Source organism: Dendrobates tinctorius, unplaced genomic scaffold (assembly GCF_039654945.1).
Source record: "Dendrobates tinctorius isolate UK_male_01 unplaced genomic scaffold, ASM3965494v1 ptg000223l, whole genome shotgun sequence".
Lineage (NCBI taxonomy): Eukaryota > Metazoa > Chordata > Amphibia > Anura > Dendrobatidae > Dendrobates > Dendrobates tinctorius.
This window is the reverse complement of record NW_027361890.1, coordinates 20553170-20574385: the sequence shown is the minus strand read 5'-3', so window position 1 is coordinate 20574385 and position 21216 is coordinate 20553170. Positions and strand designations below refer to the sequence as shown.

Sequence of the window (21216 nt, the reverse complement as noted above, 5' to 3'; positions counted from 1 at the left end):
ATTTTCATCCTTTACTGTTTCTATTCTTTTTGTGGTTTCCCACTTGCTGGCCCTGTCCTAATTATCAGTCATGTATATCTCCTCTTATCAGCGGTCCCTGCATTTCCTGGACTGTCTCTCTCGCTTCCCTCACTAATAATTTATGACCTGTAGAAGCAGGTTGTGCCAACTTCCTCTACAGGCCCAGCGGAAGGACTGGGGTCTGTATTTGGGGCTTGTATCACACATTCCAAAAATGACATGAGAATATAAAATCACCTTCTATTTGGCAAATTTCTACTGCTTATTTCACTTTTGTCCAGGGGTACAGAGACAAAGGCCATACTCAGTCCTTAATGCCAGCGAGACCCAAAGGTCCCTTTGCCACATAATAAAACGTGAATTTTTCAAATTGCACATGATGGGGGAAAGGCCCTGGAATATATTTTGTAATGAGAAAATGTTCACGTTGCACCTTCTCCCATATGTTGATATGGTCTATTAAAGTAATTGAATTAGAAATCTACACCAGAGATGGACTGTCCATTTATTAACTAAAGCCCCCATCTCACATAGCAAGATCACTAGCGAGATCGCTGTTGCGTCACCGATTTGTCACGCAACAGCGATCTCGCTGCGTGTGACATATGGCGGCGATCAGGCCCCTGCTGCGATGTCGCTGATCATGCTCGATTGTCCTCGGCCATTTTTTGATCGCTGGTGTCCCGCTGGCCAGCATGCATCGCTGTGTTTGACAGGGACAACGACGAACGACCTCAAAACTACAGGTCTGAGAGACAGGGTCCCAACGACCGTCGTATCATTCCGTATCGTTGCTGCGTCGCTGCTGAGATCTGACTGGATGACATCTCACCAGCGACCTCGTAGCGACGTGCCAGCGATCCCTACCAGGTCGCATCGTCGGATCGCTGGTGCGTCGCCAAGTGTGACAGTACCCTAAGTCGGAGATCCATACCTGAGGGCCCATGGTATAAAAATAATATAGGTGATAAATACTCTTGAAATGCAATTTATTTTCTTAAACTAAGTGGTTCTAGTTAGTAGTAAAGGGCCTACGCCTTTCATTCACAGTCTACCTACCCTGGTTTTCATTATTCTCCAAGTACATAGACAATATCCAAAGCATCTTGTATGTATAAGGCATAAGTAACCATACTAAGCAGAAAACATAAATCCGCTCCACAGAGATGTATAATTTTTGGGTGGTATAGTAATAAAACTGTATAATAATCTATGGCTGCGTTGCAAAGAAGCTTATGCTCTATAGATGACATTTTACACATTATGCAGCTATTATGGCAAAGAAAATTTATAGAGCACTTAAACCGAAAGAAAGCAGTTTAGAAAAGTAATTATTATTATTATTTAATGGCCTTCAGCTTGATTTTGAGCAATGGGGACTAGATGGATGAACACTCTGTAGGAAGATTGATCTTGTGCAAGCCTAGAAAGGTCCACCAGGGTCTTCTCCGCTGTTATCTTGATTGTATCAAGCCATTGGGTTGCAAATCTTCTTCACCGTGCTCATCTATTCTTCCCACCATGATGTCCTTCTCCAGTGACCGGTCTCTTCATATGGTGTGTTCAAAGTAGGCAAGTCATAGCTTGGTGATCCTTGCTTGGAGTGACATGTATGACTTCATTTGTAAATCAGTAACAAAAATGTGTGTTACTATTTTCTGAACTGGAAAAAAGTGATATTAAGTAGAGTAGTAAGCATGGGAAATATTTATCTTCCAGAAAATTACCTTGAAAAGTGCAGCACTGAAGTTTTTTCCAGGTTAAGCTGCCATTCACATGTAAAAAATGTGAAAAAAAAACCTTAAAAGCTATGTACATGTTATCACCTATATATCTAGCTGAGTGCTTTTGGAAAAATATTACAAATCTGTCAAACTTCTGCTTTTGATGGCATTCTCAGTGTTTTTCCTACCTTCTCTGTGTTAGAGATAATAGCAGAAACGGGTTGTATCCAGACTCGGACTGGCCCACAGGAGAACTGGAGAATCTTCCGATGCAGGAGTTGGCCACCACCCTCTTATATGAGCAGTAATTGGCACAACACACTTGATTTATCAGCAGCATCTTATTAATTTAACAATCAACCCAGTTTATTGCTATAGAATTTTGTGAATGAGGATAAAGTCTTATTTGCATGAAGCTGAAAAGTGAGGCCCTGGAGTTGATGTTATTGGTGGGCCTTTGTCACCCTAGTACAACACTGGGTGCATCATATATTTATAACATAGACCGGAGGAAAAGTATCTCAAAAAGAGTAGTCAACAGAAATGGAAGAACACACATGAAGAGAAAAAAAACAGGGTAGAAGCTGTGCTAAGATCTTAGCTACTGAATACCTCAGCACACACCCAGCCTATATTACTTGGAGAGACAATCCTCTCAAAGAAAAATCTGAAACTTGTATCAGGTTACAAACTGCTTAGTTTGAAAATATATGAAGACTGCAGCTTGAAACTTAGCACAATGTTATTAACTACATGTAAAAGTATCTCAAGAAGAGAAGTTGACAGAAAGGAGGAAAGCAAATGAAGAAAAAAATGGAATAGAAGATGTGTTGATATCTTAGCTACTGAAAACCTCAGCACTATGTATACACACACACCACTCATCCAGCCTATATTACTGGGAGAGACGAGAAAAAAATCTGATACTTGGAACAGGTTACAAACTGCTTAGTTATAAAATACATGAAGATTGTAGCACTATATTTTCAACTGAATGTACCCACTAACATATGCAAAAATCATTTATCTCCATAACAAAGGTGTCCATAAGGTGCAGAAGACTAGTCAATATGACAGGCTGCTACATACTAGGCCATTCTGAAATTGTACTAAGGTAACTTTTCTTCCTTTATATTTGATATAACTATTCTGGAGCTGCATTGTGGTTTATTGCTTCTGACTTTCATTCTATTACTTCAACACAACATGAAATTTCTCTGGAAACTTGGAAAAGTCTCGCTCTTTGTCTAACTAGAGCACAAATGTAATGTAGAGCGACTACTGCAGAAGCTGGCACTACACCAGGACGGGGAGTGAGGGGCTGTTTCCAGTGAGGGTCTAGAAGTCCCCTGTACCCTCTTTTATGCCTAGAAAAAAATAGAAACTTCATAAAGCTTGGCTGAAATTTGATTTCTGTACTGAGCTGATAACAGAAAACTGAATTAAGTTTCCCATGAAAGCAACATGTAAACAGATGATGATACAATCACTTTTAGTTCCCCAGAGTAAATCCTGTAATGGAGGGAAGAAGACGATCACATTTTTATCATGGATGAATAATGTTGCAGACTCAATATGGGCGCCAGACACTCTCCAATAAGCGGTGACACTGTGTCACACACCCTGTTCACTATTGCTGTGAAATATTGCACAAGTATTCTCTGCTTTCAGGCATTTCCTATACACAGATAACAAATTATTTATTGGGAAATAGAGATTTCTATTCTTTTAAAAGATTTATACAATTTTAATATTATTTCCGCATCATAAAGCATCAGTCAGACATGCGTGAATCATGTACGTGTTCAGTTTTTTCACGGACAGGACACATATCCATTATAGTCTATGAAGGTGCTCACATGTCCATGCTTTTTATGAGTCTCTTCAAAACACGTACCAGACATTTTTTTTAGAAAGTATTCAACCTGCTTTGATAAGAGTTTCAAATTCCCATAAAATAATTTACAATGGAGCTCTCAATGTGATAAAATAACAAAAGACATAGTAATAATCTTTGCACCAATCCCCCGCCACCCGCAAGCTACATCAGCCATTGATTTATTTTGCACCCTCCTTCAACCCCTTCCCACTTTCCTACGAGACAGTAGTGATGTTCTGTCTGAAATCCCAAAGCAATCTTTTTAAACTATGACTAACAAGTTTTCTGGTTTTCGAGAAATCGGCCACTAAGATAGCAGCCAATGCTTGCCAAAATGTAGTAACCATACTGTAACAACAAATATAGAAAAACTAAATGTAGCAGGTGCAATTGTTTTTTTTATTTTTTAATAATTACTTTAAACCATTTAAAGTATAACTGTCACTTCAGAACTTAGAATGTCTTTGCCTCTAGCTCCTCCCCTCTTTCCATAGAAACTTATGAGCAGCAACTGCCATCTCCTATCACAGTGATGTGAAAAATTGTTATTCACAGCATGCAAATTACTGTGAATTGAGACTGAGAGATCAATCCAGGTGAAAAAACAAACAAACAGAATTCTCTGATAAGATGTTGTTAGGCGTCAGGTTTCTGTGTCTGCTCTGCAGGAATCCAGAGCCTCACATTCTGCGGACTCCTGCTGTCTATCTACTGCAGAGAAGATTACTTTGCAGGAGACCGCTCCAGAGACGAAGTTCCTCTGTGCTCATACTGGGCATGCTCATGAGACGATCTCCCATTGGAAATTGGGAGTCATGTGCCCAGGTCCTGCTCCAGATCTCATTGGTCCATCTCGGAGATCTGGAAGGTCCCACATGGCTATAAAAAGCGGGCACGACCGTTCGGCCATGCGCTAGTATAGACTATACTTGCTATGTGTGAATGGTGACGGATGTATGATTCTGGTGACTGACTCATTTGAAACCCCTTCCCTCTGATATTACGCATGTGGATAGGGAATTAGTTCAGTTGTCTGGGCCAGTCAGGGGCAAGCCTTAGGCCACTGTGCACACCACACCTCTGCGCTAGCGTCCGACACTGCGCCTGCTTTGTAGCTGTATCGTCCTGCGGCAGTGTCCTACGCCACGCTGCAGTTGCAGTCCTTCTTGGCGCTCGCAGTAGCGACGCCGCACACACGGTAGGTCTAGACGGATGCAGCTCCTCTGTCTTAGGTCCTGCTCCTGTGACCTGATACCGTGTGTGCATCTACCTGAGGCCTGTGATACTAACAGGCTCAGTGTTTTTGCATGTTTATGTTGCGGCGCCTCTGTGTGTGAACAGAGCCCGCTTTGCGCACTTTGGGTGAAGGCTAACCCGTGCGCATTATACCGCCATATTGCTTGTCTGTCATTACCTAGCAGTGGTGTAACATCTACTGCACGGTGGAACCCGAGCGGCGAACACACATTATTATTTATTTTGTGCATTCCGCCGTTCCTAACATTATACTAGCGCCAGGGTCTGGCTAGTGATGGCAGAACAGCAGCAACTCTTACAGTATATATTCGGCAGCTGGAGGGCCGGTTGGCTACTCTTGAGAGTGCTATCTCAGCTGCGAAATCCACTGAAGCTGCTGTACAGGCAATTGCAGACGCGGTTTCACGTATGTCCACGTCCTCCCACACGCCGACAGTTACCCGCCTCCCGTTGCCCGATAAATTTTCTGGCGATGACGCCTCCTGTAGGGGTTTCGTCAGCCAGTGCTCTATCCAGCTGGAGTTATTGGCTACGCGATTCCCTACGGAATGGGCTAAGGTGGGGTTTATTGTTTCCCATCTGTCGGGCAAGGCGTTGGAGTGGGCTACGCCACTATGGGAGCGTGGTGACCAAGAGGTTCGGACCGCTGCTTAGTTTTTAACAGCTATTAAGCAGGTCTTCCTGGGACCATGGGTCATGCATGACACCTCTCTTCAGCTACTTGCATTGACTCAGTGATCCCTCTCGGTTAGTCAGTATGCCATTCGTTTTCGGACACTGGCTTCCGAGTTGGAGTGGTCTGACAAAGCCCTCATCCCTGTGTTTTGGAGAGGCTTGGCGGAGCATGTTAAGGATGCTCTCTCTATCAGAGAGGTTCCTGCAAGTTTGGAAGAGCTGATTGCCATTTCCACCCGCATTGATCTCCGTTTTTCGGAGCGCGGCCTGGAGCGTGCTCAATCCAAACGGAAGGTTACCTCGGCTCCCAACTTTTTTGAGCCTCTGGAAACACCCGAGCCAGAGACTCCACTCTCAGAGCCCATGGAGGTGTCTCTTGCCGTTCTCGAGGCGCGTCCGGCACAAAACTCCATTTGCGGTTACCATTGTCAACACGCTGTTCCCCAGGATAACGGGGCCCCGCAAGGGCCAAACTCTGTGCTGCCGGGCAAGACCTTGGTCCCCCCTTGCCTTCGGCCGAAGGTTCTCGCGTGGGCACACGCATCCAGGGCGGGTGGTCACTGTGGCTACATGCAGACCACAAAACTCCTGGCAGGGTCTTATTGGTGGCCGCACTGGGCTCGGGACATTAAAAAATATATTTAGGCAAGAGTGTCATGTGCTCGGGTTAGCCTCCTTCAACAGAGAGTGGAGACGTCCGCCGACACACCGCGGCGTTCCACTTCAACTTATGCTCAGGGAGGTTTTGCCGCTCACGTTGTATCCCACGTGTCCCTTCTCAAACCTGGCAATCTTGCCGCCTCTGATACTTTCCACGTGTCCCGGTTTTCCGTGTCAGCTACCGGGACATCAGACTTGCCTTCGGACAAGTCTGAGGCCTATGCATCTGATGGGCACAAGGTGGTGGATTGGAAGGCTCAGAGGGGAGGGGGCCCTAGGCAGGGGGGTAATGTTAGGCGTCAAGTTTCTGCGCCTGCTCTGCAGGAATCCAGAGCCTCACATTTTGCGGTCTCCTGCTGTCTATCTACTGCAGAGAAGATTACTTTGCAGCAGACCGCTCCAGAGACTAAGTTCCTCTGTGCTCATACTGGGCATGCTCATGAGAAGATCTCCCATTGGAGATCGGGAGTCATGTGCCCAGGTCCTGCTCCAGATCTCATGGGTCCATCTCGGAGATCTGGAAAGTCCCGCACGGCTATAAAAAGCGTGCATGACCATTCGGCCATGCGCTAGTATAGACTATACTTGCTATGTGTGATTGGTGACGGATGTACAGTTGTGGCCAAAAGTATTGACACCCCTGCAATTTTGTCAGATAATACTCAGTTTCTTCCTGAAAATGATTGCAATCACAAATTCTTTGGTATTATTATCTTCATTTAATTTGTCTTAAATGAAAAAACACAAAAGAGAATGAAGCAAAAAGCAAAACGTTGATCATTTCACACAAAACTCCAAAAATGGGCCAGACAAAAGTATTGGCACCCTCAGCCTAATACTTGGTTGCACAACCTTTAGCCAAAATAACTGCACTGTCGGGACCGTGTTTTTTTCTTTGAATGCCTCTTTTTTTCTCCTGTAAACTCTATGTTGATGCCTTTGCCCAAAAAGTTCTACTTTTGTCTCATCTGACCAGAGAACATTCTTCCAAAATGTTTTAGGCTTTTTCAGGTAAGTTTTGGCAAACTCCAGCCTGGCTTTTTTATGTCTCAGGGTAAGAAGTGGGGTCTTCCTGGGTCTCCTACCATACAGTCCCTTTTCATTCAGACGCCGACGGATAGTACGGGTTGACACTGTTGTACCCTCGGACTGCAGGGCAGCTTGAACTTGTTTGGATGTTAGTCGAGGTTCTTTATCCAACATCCACACAATCTTGCGTTGGAATCTCTTGTCAATTTTTCTTTTCCGTCCACATCTAGGGAGGTTAGCCACAGTGCCATGGGCTTTAAACTTCTTGATGACACTGCGCACGGTAGACACAGGAACATTCAGGTCTTTGGAGATGGACTTGTAGCCTTGAGATTGCTCATGCTTCCTCACAATTTGGTTTCTCAAGTCCTCAGACAGTTCTTTGGTCTTCTTTCTTTTCTCCATGCTCAATGTGGTACACACAAGGACACAGGACAGAGGTTGAGTCAACTTTAATCCATGTCAACTGGCTGCAAGTGTGATTTAGTTATTGCCAACACCTGTTAGATGCCACAGGTAAGTTACAGGTGCTGTTAATTACACAAATTAGAGAAGCATCACATGATTTTTCGAACAGTGCCAATACTTTTGGCCACTCTCTTTTTTATGTTTGGTGTGGTATTATATCCAATTTGGCTTTAGGACAATTCTTTTTGTGTTTTTTCATTTAAGACAAATTAAATGAAGATAATAATAACAAAGAATTTGTGTTTGCAATCATTTTCAGGAAGAAACTGAGTATTATCTGACAAAATTGCAGGGGTGTCAATAATTTTGGCCACAACTGTATGATTCTGTTGACTGATCCATTTGAAACCCCTTCCCTCTGATATTACGCATGTGGATAGGGAATTAGTTCAGCAGTCAGCGCCAGTCAGTGGCAAGCCTTAGGCCACTGTGCACACCGCACCTCTGCGCTAGCGTCTGACATTGCGCCTGCTTTGTAGCTGTGTCGTCCAGCGGAAGTGTCCTATGCCGCGCTGCAGATGCAGCCCTTCTTGGCGCTCGCAGTAGCGATGCTGCACACATGGTAGGTCTAGACGGACGCAGCCCCTCTGTCTTAGGTCCTGCTCCTGTGACCTGATACCATGTGAGCATCTACCTGAGGCCTGTGATACTAACAGGCTCAGTGTTTTTGTATGTTTATGTTGCGGCGCCTCTGTGTGTGAATAGAGCCCGCTTTGGGTGATCGGGAGAAGGCTAACCCATGCGCATTATACCGCCATATTGCTTGTCTGTCATTACCTAGCAGCGGTGTAACATCTACTGCACGGTGGACCCCGAGCGGCGAACACACGTTATTATTTATTTTTATGTAGCGCATTCCGCCGTTCCTAACAGATGTATTACAAAGTTGCTTATTTGTATGTGTCCCATTGATTTATTAAAAAGTTTTTTGCTTCCTTATCATCTGAGAGCAGCCTGATGTAGGCAAAGAAGCTGAATTTAACAATGTATCACGTAGATTACTGGGTGCAGCGGTTCTGACACAGAGTTTTTAGATTTAGCAATGCAGCAGAGCTGAGAAAGCTAGCCCCGCCCACACCAGGCTCTCTATGTACAATGTCTATACAGCGCGAGGTGCGCATCACAGAAGTCACACCAGGAGGCAAGTGCTGCTATGTCACAGTCATAATAAACTCCTGGTGCTAAAACAATCATTGCAAGCAAACAAAACCACTTAGCTTGATAAGAGATGCATTGCTTAAATCTGTGTTTTAACTCCTACAGCATGCTGTCTTCAGATTACATAGCAAAAACCTGCTGACAGACTCCCTTTAATGTCTGACGTTATTCTTTTTTTTTATATTTATAAAGTTAATTTCTGTTAAAACGTTCATACAAATGTGGTAACTATCCCTTCAGTAATGCGTGTGAACAATAGATTTGGCAAAATAAACTGACACTGGCTTGTCCATGCCTAGGAGGCAACTTGCTGTTCTGGAAACCCTCCTACAATGAGTTTGTCAACAATAAAAGACATACTAGTCCATGCTTACTCCTTTAAGGGAATCTGTCAGCAGATTTTTTATATGTAATCTGAGGAGAGCATGAGGTAGGAGTTAAAACACAGAATTCAACAATGTGTCACTTATTGCGCAGTGTGATGTTGTTTATTTATACACAAGGTTTTTTAACTAAGACATTGCTATGACTAGCCACTGCCTTGACACTCATCTGACCACGCTCCCCCCTTTGATATGCAGCTCCCTGTCAATAGACAACATACATACAGAGTCTGGTATGGGCGGGGTTAGCTTTTCTAGCTCTGCTTTATTCTAAATGTCAGACCTGCTGCACCCAGTAACCTAAGTGATACATTGTTGGAATCATGGTCAATTTTTTGCTACATAATGCTGCTCTCAGATGATGTGGCAAAAAATTTGTGACAGATTCCCTTTAAGGTTGAAATTGCCTATTACAAGATTATGCTAAACAAAGAATACCATTTTTTTATATTTAAACTTAGTATGAACATAAAATCCGTATTAAAATGATTTTTCTAAAGACAAATAATGCTTAAAGTGAAATTAAATATGGACATGTCAAAGACTATTTTAAGACTATTTCCGTTTTAAGTCACACTCTTTTCCTATTTCTCCAAAGAAAATAATTTACAGTCATATGTAAAAGTTTGGGCACCCCTATTAATGTTAACCTTTTTTCTTTATAACAATTTTGGTTTTTGCAACAGCTATTTCAGTTTCACATATCTAATAACTGATGGACTCAGTTATATTTCTGGATTCAAATGAGGTTTATTGTACTAACAGAAAATGTGCAATCTGCATTTAAACAAAATTTGACCGGTGCAAAAGTATGGGCACCCTTATCATTTTCTTGAATTCAACACTCCTAACTACTTTTTACTGACTTCCTGAAGCACTAAATTGGTTTTGTAACCTCATTGAGCTTTGAACTTCATAGCCAGGTGTATCAAATCATGAGAAAAGGTATTTAAGGTGGCCACTTGCAAGTAGTTCTCCTATGAAGAGTGGCATCATGGGCTCCTCAAAACAACTCTCAAATGATCTGAAAACAAAGATTATTCAATATAGCTTTTCAGGGGAAGGATACAAAAAGTTGTCTCAGAGATTTAACCTGTCAGTTTCCACTGTGAGGAACATAGTAAGGAAATGGAAGAACACAGGTACAGTTCTTGTTAAGCCCAGAAGTGGCAGGCCAAGAGAAATATCAGAAAGGCAGAGAAGAAGAATGGTGAGAACAGTCAAGGACAATCCACAGACCACCTCCAAAGACCTGCAGCATCATCTTGCTGCAGATGGTGTCACTGTGCATCGGTCAACAATACAGCGCACTTTGCACAAGGAGAAGCTGTATGGGAGAGTGATGCGAAAGAAGCCGTTTCTGCAAGCACGCCACAAACAGTCGCCTGAGGTATGCAAAAGCACATTTGGACAAGCCAGTTACATTTTGGAAGAAGGTCCTGTGGACTGATGAAACAAAGATTGAGTTGTTTGGTCATACACAAGGCGTTATGCGTGGAGGCTAAAAAACACAACATTCCAAGAAAAACACTTGCTATCCACAGTAAAATTTGGTGGAGGTTCCATCATGCTTTGGGGCTGTGTGGCCAATGCCGGCACCGGGAATCTTGTTAAAGTTGAGGGTCGCATGGATTCAACTCAGTATCAGCAGATTCTGAATAATGTGCAAGAATCAGTGACGAAGTTGAAGTTACGCAGGGGATGGATATTTCAGCAAGACAATGATCCCAAACACCGCTCCAAATCTACTCAGGCATTCATGCAGAGGAACAATTGCAATGTTCTGGAATGGCCATCCCAGTCGCCAGACCTGAATATCATTGAACATCTGTGGGATGATTCGTAGCGGGCTGTCCATGCTCGGCGACCATCAAACTTAACTGAACGGGAATTGTTTTGTAAACAGGAATGGTCACAAATACCTTCATCCAGGATCCAGGAACTCATTAATAGCTACAGGAAGCGACTAGAGGCTGTTATTTTTGCAAAAGGAGGATCTACGAAATATTAATGTCACTTTTATGTTGAGGTGCCCATACTTTTGCACCGGTCAAATTTTATTAAAATGCAGATTGCACATTTTCTGTTAGTACAATAAACCTCATTTGAATCCAGAAATATAACTGAGTCCATTAGTTATTAGATATATGAAACTAAAATAGCTGTTGCAAAAACCAAAATTGTTATAAAGAAAAAAGGTTAACATTAATAGGGGTGCCCAAACTTTTACATATGACTGTATATGGATATAATAATTCCCATAAGAACTAATGTTACTGCTTTAACTATTCACAAAATACCGAATTATAATTTTCCCTGATGGTACACAAACAATGACAATAACACAATGAGCTAGTGGAAGTAGATAATAAAACATTGAAAATGTCAATATATTACAGCGAACAAAACAATGTAACCCGGAAATGGCCCAACAAGTAATTCTCTAACTATGTATGACCTCAGTTGTAGCAGAAAGAATTTGCAAAAAATGGGACCGTCTATATTTGGGGACTGTATTTTTGTGTGTAATATCAACACGTTTATTAATATTGTTATGTCTTACGGTAACATATTGTATATAAAGAGAGAGAGAACAAAAGATGAGGCAGCACAAGCAAAGACAAAATGCAGTAGATAAGTGCCAGCTTTCAGGTTACAGCTCAGCAACCTAATAGTATAAATGCAAAAAAGTAGGCAGCACACTGCAAAAATATAAAAAAGTGAACATACTTTTAGTGTGAGGTGTGTGTTAAAGCCCTAAACAGCCTTTGTCAAGAAGCTCTTTAGAGCTGAAATGGTGTTTTTTACTTGCACATATATAACAAATTTAAAGTTTGTTCACTTTTCTGCTAATCCTACAGTGTTTTATATATATATATATATATATATAATTTTGCATTATTATTTTATGAAAAATTATGAACACATCATATAAAGGGCGTACATAGAAATCATGGGGACCCAAAGCAGAAATTCTAATTGCCCCCTCTCACCCCCCAAAAAAAAGAAAATTGTCAGGGTCACAGAAGAGCGTATCTCAAAACTTTACAGCCTTTAAAAAGTATTTTTACTCCTGCTGAAGTCCTAGATTCCTCTTTCATTGCCCCCCACAAAGTATGATGCCAACAGAAGTGTCCCCCAAGCACAATATGATACACCCAAGGTAAATTCCTCCACATTAGCCTCCACATGCACAGTATAATGACTCTACTGTACCCCACCTCAACCCCTAAGGCAAACTATGGTGACCCCCAACACAGTATGATCCCCTGTGACCTCCACACAGCCCTCCATGCAGTATAATTGCCCCACATACAGTATAATCACCCTACACCTCTCCACACTGTATGATGGTCCACACTAGCCATCCATATTATATAATGGCCCCCACACAGCCCTCCACACAGTATGATGAACCCCACTCAAACCTTCACACTATATAGTTGCCTGCATACAGTATAATGGTCCCAACTTAGCCCTACAAATATTATAATGGCCACCTCAAAGGCCTCCAAATATTATAATGGTCCCTTCCATATAGTATTATGGGTCTCATAGAGTTCTCCATATAGTATAATGCACCCACAAGAATCCTCCACATATTATTCTGCACTCTCCATAGTCCTCCATACAGCATAATGCACCCCCATAGACCTCCATATAGTATAATGCTCTCCCATAGTCCTCCATATAGTATAATGCACTCCACATAGTCTTCCATATAGTATAATGCAATCCCTGTAGTCCTTCATATGGTATATCCACTCCCCATGGCCCTCCATATAATATAATGCACTCTCCATGGTCCTCCATATAATATAATGCTCTCCCCATGCTCTTCCATATAATATACTGCACTCCCCATGGTCCTCCATATAATATAATGTACTCCCAATGGTCCTTCATATAATATAATGCTCTCTCCATGGTCCTCCATATAATACTCTCCCCATGTTCCTCCATATAATATATGCCCTGCCACATGGTCCTCTATATAATATAATGCACTCCCCATGGTCCTACATAGAATATAATGCACTCCCCATGGTCATCTATAGAAAATAATGCACTCCCTATGGTCCTCTATACAATATAATGCTCTTCCATAGTCCTCCATAGAATACAATGCACTCTCCATGGTCCTCCATAAAATATAATGCCCTCCCTATGGTCTTCCATACCCTATTTCCATACCCTATTATGGACACCGATCACTGATTTAAAAAAATATATACAATTCTCACCTCTACTTGTTGCTCTGGTCTCCTGAACATGTGGTGTGAAGCACCGCAAATCTCAGTACAGTGTATACCAAAACATGGAGAAAGAAATTAATTTGGAGGAATATATTACATATTAACATAAAGGGGCAAACTCCATATTGAAATCCCTCACTAATAAGCCATAACATTTATTAAAATATTGTCCCTAATCTGTTCAATCTCATATTGTAAGGTATGTATTTATGTTCGGTAAGGGTAACACCCAGGAAGTCACCAACTTTCTAACTGAAGGACAATCACACTACAGCACAATTCACCCTGGGAGCACAATGTAATGACGTCATCGCATCCGCTACAGTAAGATGTCAAACGCCAAGGAAGAATTATAGGGGAAGAAGCATCAGCTGACACTCCCTCCTCCATCATCATTGCTCGCGATGACGGATGGAGAGGGGCCCGGTGACTGCTCCTTAGCAATGGCGGTACACCACTGGAAGACATCTATGCATCCAAATGCCTTAGTTAATGGTGCCATTTTGGCACAATGTCACTTAGCAAAAGATGACAAAAAAGATTGGTTAGTGGTTTCTGAATAACTATTTCCATGGTGTTAACTTTTTTTTTTTGCTTTTTACACTTTTGTCAAATGTCCGCCTAAATCGACAAATGACAATAAATCTGCAAGTAAATAAAATATAATTACCAAACCTGATTTTTACCTTTAACTTCTGATTAACTAATATGTGACACAGTCTGATTTTTTTATGTGGAAATCTACCTTAACGTATAAGTTTACTGATGACTTCACCATGTAATAAATAACTCCAAACTTGATGGGAAAAAACTATCAATGACAGGTGCATGTATTGCATCCATGGCAGATCCCAATGTTTATAAAATCCCATTAGTATTTTTCCATGGCTTTCATGCTATTAAACTGGGCTACATGCCTTCTTATTGTGAATACTCATAATACACCCGAAATCAATCATAAAGTTAACATTTATCAAAAGTTCTATCCTTAACTCTTTGTGGACTCCAGTTTATGGACCCCAGTTAAAATCTGTAAAAGGTCCCCTTCTTAAAATGTGCTATATAGACAACTGGTGTCTGGTAAAATAGTGGTGTCTTGTTTAAATTATTTGTGGCAAATTTGTAATGGGAATAGACTGGGGCAGCAGCTAGTGCAGGAAGACTAAAGAACGTACTGCTAATTGAATTGGAGATAGTTCTTGGAAATAGTGCTACTGCATGATAATCCTTACAATATATGGAAGGTAAAAGATCGCCATTACCTCATATTGGTATCATTTTGGCCCTTTTTTGGTATTTCTTGCTGAAGACTTCACCATGGAATAAATACGGAAGACTTTTATCAATGATGGGTACATGTATTGTACCCATGGCAGTTCCCAATGTTTATAAAATTCCATTGGTGTTATTCTACTACTCTCATGCACTTGTTATGAGCAGCAAGGTTCCTTTTCATTGTTAATATTCATAGTATCTAGAAAGACTAGACAGCATTAAGACATTTTTGACATTTTCAAATTTCAATTTGTTTTTGTATTTTAAAGTAAGTTATTGCAGCAAAATTATTTCCCCAATTTTACAGCATAGCATAACAGCTACATTATTAGCTTTTTATTTTCTGGAAAGAAATTCAATAGAAAATGACATTGGAGTTGCCTGTGACAAATAGAAATTTGATTTTATTAATTCCTACGGAGACATTAAAACGTGATTGCGCTTCTATTTGAGATCATTCTTATATTATATACACATGCTGTACCCCATGGAAAATAACATATTTTTCCTAAAATGACATCATAAGGGAGGAGATGTGTGCACTGCTTACATTTACTTAATGTCACCAACTCTCTTTTCTGTATCATAATGACAGAAATACATTGAGGTTTGACGTTTACAGAAAATGTTGTTGCATGCTACATTGTTGGACCAATAAAGCTTTACTCATCTTCAATCATAAGCTTGTTCGGACTGGCCCACAGGCAGTATAGGTGAGCTCTCCGGTGGGCCCCTTTGCAGTAGTGGACCTCCACATCCTGATAAGAGAAGTAGTTGGCACAATACACTTTCACTATGTACAGCTAAAGACAACATAATTCATTTGTAAACTACCCAGATAATTATTCTAGAAGTATTTTCCTAATTTCAGGGGACCCCTATAAACACACTCTTAGACCTCCTCCTTAAGTTGCATTAAAATTAGGTCATATATTGTATATTCCTCTATATAAATAATCAATATTTTACACTTGGGCATGGAAATATGTCTAATATATGGACATGCTGCATTCTTTGGATTCATGGTCAGGGTAATAAAATGGCTCCAAGCATTGTCTATAGGCAACAGGTGCACAATATGAACCGCTATGGAGCTGTAAACTGGCAGTGCGCCATGTTTGCTTTAGCATATCTGTATACCCCTGAACCCTATGAGCAGATGTTTTCTGGGTCACAGAATGTTCATGGTACAGCATGTTATCCAACCACAGTCGTTTATTAAACTTTCTAATTAACATCAAATTAACCAATTAACTAAACTCATATTATAGCGAAACAGCTTGCTGAGTAGATGAGGATACCAAATCCTAAACCCTCTTAATTCCACAAAAGCTCCAAGGTCGAGATATTTGATATTTGCTTGCTAATAGCACAAAAAAGCAGAACATTGAACACAAGGTTTAATTTTTCTTCTTAATCCAGGAACGACGAACCAATTTCACTCAATGTGCTATCTCGGTGACCTACCAAAGTGCCGAACTGAAGCAGGGGTCACAGTGGCACCAAGTGGTCAGTCACGAAACTGCAACTATAATATTGATTCCATCTCAATACATTGTCAATGGACTTTCTGCATGTCGATTTAGTATATACTTATGGGCACAATGGTTTAGAAAATATTCATACAACATACAACTATATTGTGGATTTCATATGCAACAGAGTGGGGTGAGAGTTCTTTGTTAAAGCACTTGCGCTCCCAACATACGTAAGCTGGTGACCCTCTATTATTTTATTTGCAGGAACCTCTAACATCTGTTTAGTATTTAGAACCACAAAATGAATGTAAAATGTATGAAAAGTGAAGCTGTAAGATTTATTCACGGAAAAATGAAAGTCATGGTTGTAGTCATGTTCTAAATGACTATCTGCAATCTCCAATACTATTCTGTATTATCACCAAAGACCACATCTAGGCACATTGCCCGGGAAAGGTGCCTGAAGGCTGGGAGACTTCTGCCTCAATTCTAGGTGACGGCCTGGCTTCTTATGCACCCGTGCGTTAATAATATGAATGGTCAGAATGTCGATCTATATGAATATATTGCATTATTTCTGATGTCTATGTCTAGTTGAGAAACCGGTCACAATACCTCCATACGGCTAAATAAACACTTGATCACTTGTGGACTTGTGTAACCGGCCACTAATGTCCTCAGTATGGTCACCGCCGTGTCTGTGGTACTATGTTCTATAGAGCCATACATACTGTACATACATACACGCTTTAGCATGTACATGCACGTACGTCAAAGGAAAGATATATCATACAACGACATGGCTATAACAGTCATACGGCATACTATACACCTATCGGAATCAATTCCTTGCACACCATAAAGTTTTACAAGACAGTGGGCATCCTTAATCAGAAGTATCTCACAGTGATGCCATCAAAAGGAGAAGAATCAGGAAATAGTCTGAGCTGTTGGTAAATCAGCGAAAAATGGCGCAATTACCTTATTAGATACGGCGCTCTTATTGTTTGCTGTCACTATAAGAGACAGTTTTGGCGAGATTGATATGCGTTCCAAATTGGGACTAATTCTAAGATAAATGGCTTCGTGGACAAGATCTACATTACAGATGCACCGTGTGTATGTATCAGTGAGCTATATATCTATACACACACACATATATATATATCCATATACACATATCGCCAATGGTCTTTTTTGTATATATGTAAATCTATGCATATGAATGGCATACACATACAAATAGATATATGTAAATACGCATATTTACAATCAGACAGTTATATACGCATACATAGCATTCCACATAAACGTCTATAGGTGCTTACGCACGCGCGCAAACATATACCTGCGCGCAAAAAAATATATAAATAAATGAGCCAAATGCACCAAAATAGATATAAAAAGAGGATAAGCGCCTTCTATTTCCCTGTAGCAGCCGGCTGTTTCCTTACAGAGAAATGAATTGCTTTCGTCTCTTGTAACAAAGGGGCGAGCTGTGTTTATGCCCAGAGCTGGCACTGGAAATAGGGCTTAGAGCCGTGTATACAGAGGTATTTCCAGTCCTTGTAACTTTTATTCTGGCACAAAGGCCTTGTGACGATCCGTCACCATGAGAATAACTTAGAATCCGCGTGGACAGCGTTGCCCGCACCCTCCACAACCTCGCCGGTCACTTCAGTCTATAGGACGCTAACAACAAATGCTGACGGTTTTATTTTTTTCTTTGTTGATCACTGTTCCTCTAAGTCTGCTTTGTGCCTATGAAGGGCTTTAGCCCTAAAAATGAATATATACACCCCCTGATGTGCAGGGGGGCTCAGCGTGTAACAGAACGGGTCTTTCGGATACAATGTATTCCGCTGATTTTCCATGAGTAAATAAGGGTGCACTAAAGAATGATGAATTCACTTCTCTTACCTTTGTATAACAACGAATATAATACATAAGCAAACATAGAAAACAATACATATACAGAAAAGCCTGGATCATCCCTGTGTATATATGCCAGCGTATTGTACATAAAGTATGATCTGCTGGTACAATGTAGCTCATTTACAAAAAATAAAAAAAATCTAAAAAAAGGTATAATATAATAAAGCAATACTCACCCTAAGATATTTGTCCAAAATCCGGAACATGACAAGTTCTAGTACATCCACCACAGTGAGCACCCTCTATTGTTTAGAACACCTCTGGCACGTCTGCCTATATGCACTGCAAGTTTACTATGAACCCAACTACCACGTAAATGAGGACATTTTCCTGTTAGATTCCGCACCATAATATCTGACATCTCAAATTGTCTGTCAGCACACCTCAACTGTACAGGAAGATACAATGCAGGAGGACAGGTTTATTTCTTTTTCTTTTCTTTCTTTTTTTTTTTTTAGTATTATTTTATGCCTGGGATTACAGGGGTTAAAAGCAAGCACATTTCCATACACATGGAATGGAAGGCGTGATCTTATAATCATTTATTTTAATGGCCGGAGAAAGGAGGGGTGGGTGGACAGGCTAGGAATGATTTTTGGGGGATTTGGAAGTGGGAAGGACAAACTGTAGCCAATAGCAGTCAATGATAGGAGTTTTAAGGTGTTTGTATTCCTTAGGAAAGATCTCAACCAACCGTGCCTTGTGTCTGAGGAACTTGTCACCTGTTCGAAGCTTAGGGAATGACACATTGGAAGTCACAGAAAGGTTAATGTGACAAATCTCTACGAATTCTTGGTGGTCACCACGTCTACTTCTATGTTATGAATGCAGGACGTGCACAACAACTACTTCTACCTTGATGAGTTCATGATGTCCACCACATCTACTTCAATATCTATGAATTTGTGATATCCATCACATCTACTTTTGTGTGTATGAATTCATGATGTCCATCACATCTACGTTTATGAATTCAAGCCCATTACATCTACTTCTACTTCATGAATTCAGGATGTCCACCACATCTACGTCTAGTAATTCAGGATGTCCACCACATCTACTTCTAGTAATTCATGATGTCCACTACAGTTACTTCTACCTTATAAATTCAGGGCGCTCACCAGATATACTTTTATCTCTATGAATTCAAGATATTCAGGACAACTCCTACCACTCTATATTCCCAATGTCCACCTTATCTACTTCTACCTTTGTAAATTCATGGTGGCCACCATAACTACCTATGTATCTCTCTGTTCATTCATAAGTGTACGTCTATTATGAACAACACCGGTACTAATATCTCTTAATATTTATAGTGGACATAACCTCTACTCTTACCCTTTTTCATTCACAGTGGGCATCACAACTTTCCGGACCTCTCTGAATTGATACTTCAAACTACTTTTGTCTTTCCTATGTCATGGTTGGCATTACAGCTCCTTCTGATGATGACCAATTTAATTGACCAAGCAATGACCATGTTCATGCTACATAGTTCATATAACCAGGCAAGCAAGATAAAATATGGCAGACATTCCTGGCAAGTCTTCAATGTGAGTGACATGACTGCTTTCCTATATATTTGTGACAATATCTACACACGTCTGCATCCCTGCCTGATAACAACCTGTGCTTCCTTGCAGCTGTCATCCCAAAGTACTACCCACTGTCCTGCAAGTTCAGAGCATGCACCAAGCTAGCACCTGGCATGCCCCATCCCCTCCAGTACAGTGCCCACTGCCCAGATGGATCAGAAAGGGGCAGACCAGCAAGTGGTGGGCCAGCCAGGACCAGATGTCATGTAGGACAGTGCAAACCAACTTCTCCCTGGCAAACTCTTCCTGCTGATCTGGGGCAGCACCACTGTCACACTGGCCACTAAGGGCACAAAGTTACCAGCCACTTCTTAACCCCTTCCCACTCAGTAAGCAGTAAGAGCAAGCATGAGAGCAGAGCAATTGCCATGAGCAGAGGTGGCAGCAGAGTGTTAACACTGTACCTTGTTGCAGTGATAAAAGTCCAGGGGGCTGAGGCAGGTGGGGTCTGTAGATAAGGTGCCCACGCTGGTGGGGGCAGGAGGGTAGAACCTAACGTCCATCACAAGTCGGCCGGAGGGGCATGAAAGCAGCTGGAGGTTTTGTCTCTAGATTTTTTGGATAATTTCTCTTCTGCAGGCTCCTGTGTGAGTGCACTGCCTCTCGCTGAGTGTATGTGTGTGTGTGATGGAGGGAGGGAGGCTGTGTCTATTGTTTGAAACAACAAGACAGAGAGGCAGAGGGAGAGGGAGGCTGGGGGGGGGTTGGGCACCATTTATTCTCCTGCTCTCAAACATCCGTTCTGTGGGCTCTCTCTTTCTCGCACTGTTTGCAACCCCCTCTCTCTATTCCCTCTTGTTCTTTCCCAGGCCTCTCTCCCCACTCTCTCTCTTTCCCTCTTTTCACTCTCCCTCCTTTTCTTTTTTATTAACTCTTTCCTAGCCTTGCACCTCCCATGTAGCTGCACATCTGCAATCCTTTTATTTTACTGTTACATTGCTCACTTTGCACATTGGCATATAAATGGTTAATGATACTTAGCCACACAGCTTACAGTTCATTATCTGGAATGTGGATCACAATTATCCCTATTAACACCTGCAGTACCTAATAGATTAGAGGATGACGTGAAGCATCTCCCCTCCCCCAGATCCATCGCTCTATATCTATCTATAGATGGGTCTAGCTATCTATATATCCCATATCTATCTATCTATCCATCCATCCATCCCATATCTATCTATCTATCTATCTATCTATCCCATATCTATCTATCTATCTATCTATCTATCTATCTATCTATCCATCCATCGATCCCATATCTATCTATATATCCCATATCTATCTATCTATCTAGCCCATATCTATCTATATATCCCATATCTATCTATCCATCCATCGATCCCATATCTATCTATATATCCCATATCTATCTATCTATCTATCCATCCCCTCTCTATCTATCTATCTATTGTCACGT

General features: G+C 41.3%; 1 protein-coding gene across 6 annotated transcripts in view; it reads right to left on the bottom strand.

Moving 5' to 3' along the window:
* The window catches only part of TOX2 (TOX high mobility group box family member 2), a 180569-nt gene extending 160089 nt beyond the window's left edge, over positions 1-20480 (bottom strand). For 2 of the 6 annotated variants that reach the window (XM_073555378.1, XM_073555379.1), the window contains exon 1: positions 20201-20478. In XM_073555378.1, coding sequence (XP_073411479.1) covers positions 20201-20299 — 99 coding nt within the window. In that variant the 5' untranslated portion in view covers positions 20300-20478. Of the gene's footprint in view, positions 1-18374; positions 18577-20200 lie in introns of those variants that run through there. The other 4 variants (XM_073555380.1, XM_073555381.1, XM_073555382.1 and 1 more) reach the window with 3 other exon arrangements.
* Between the last annotated feature and the right edge of the window lie 736 nt (positions 20481-21216).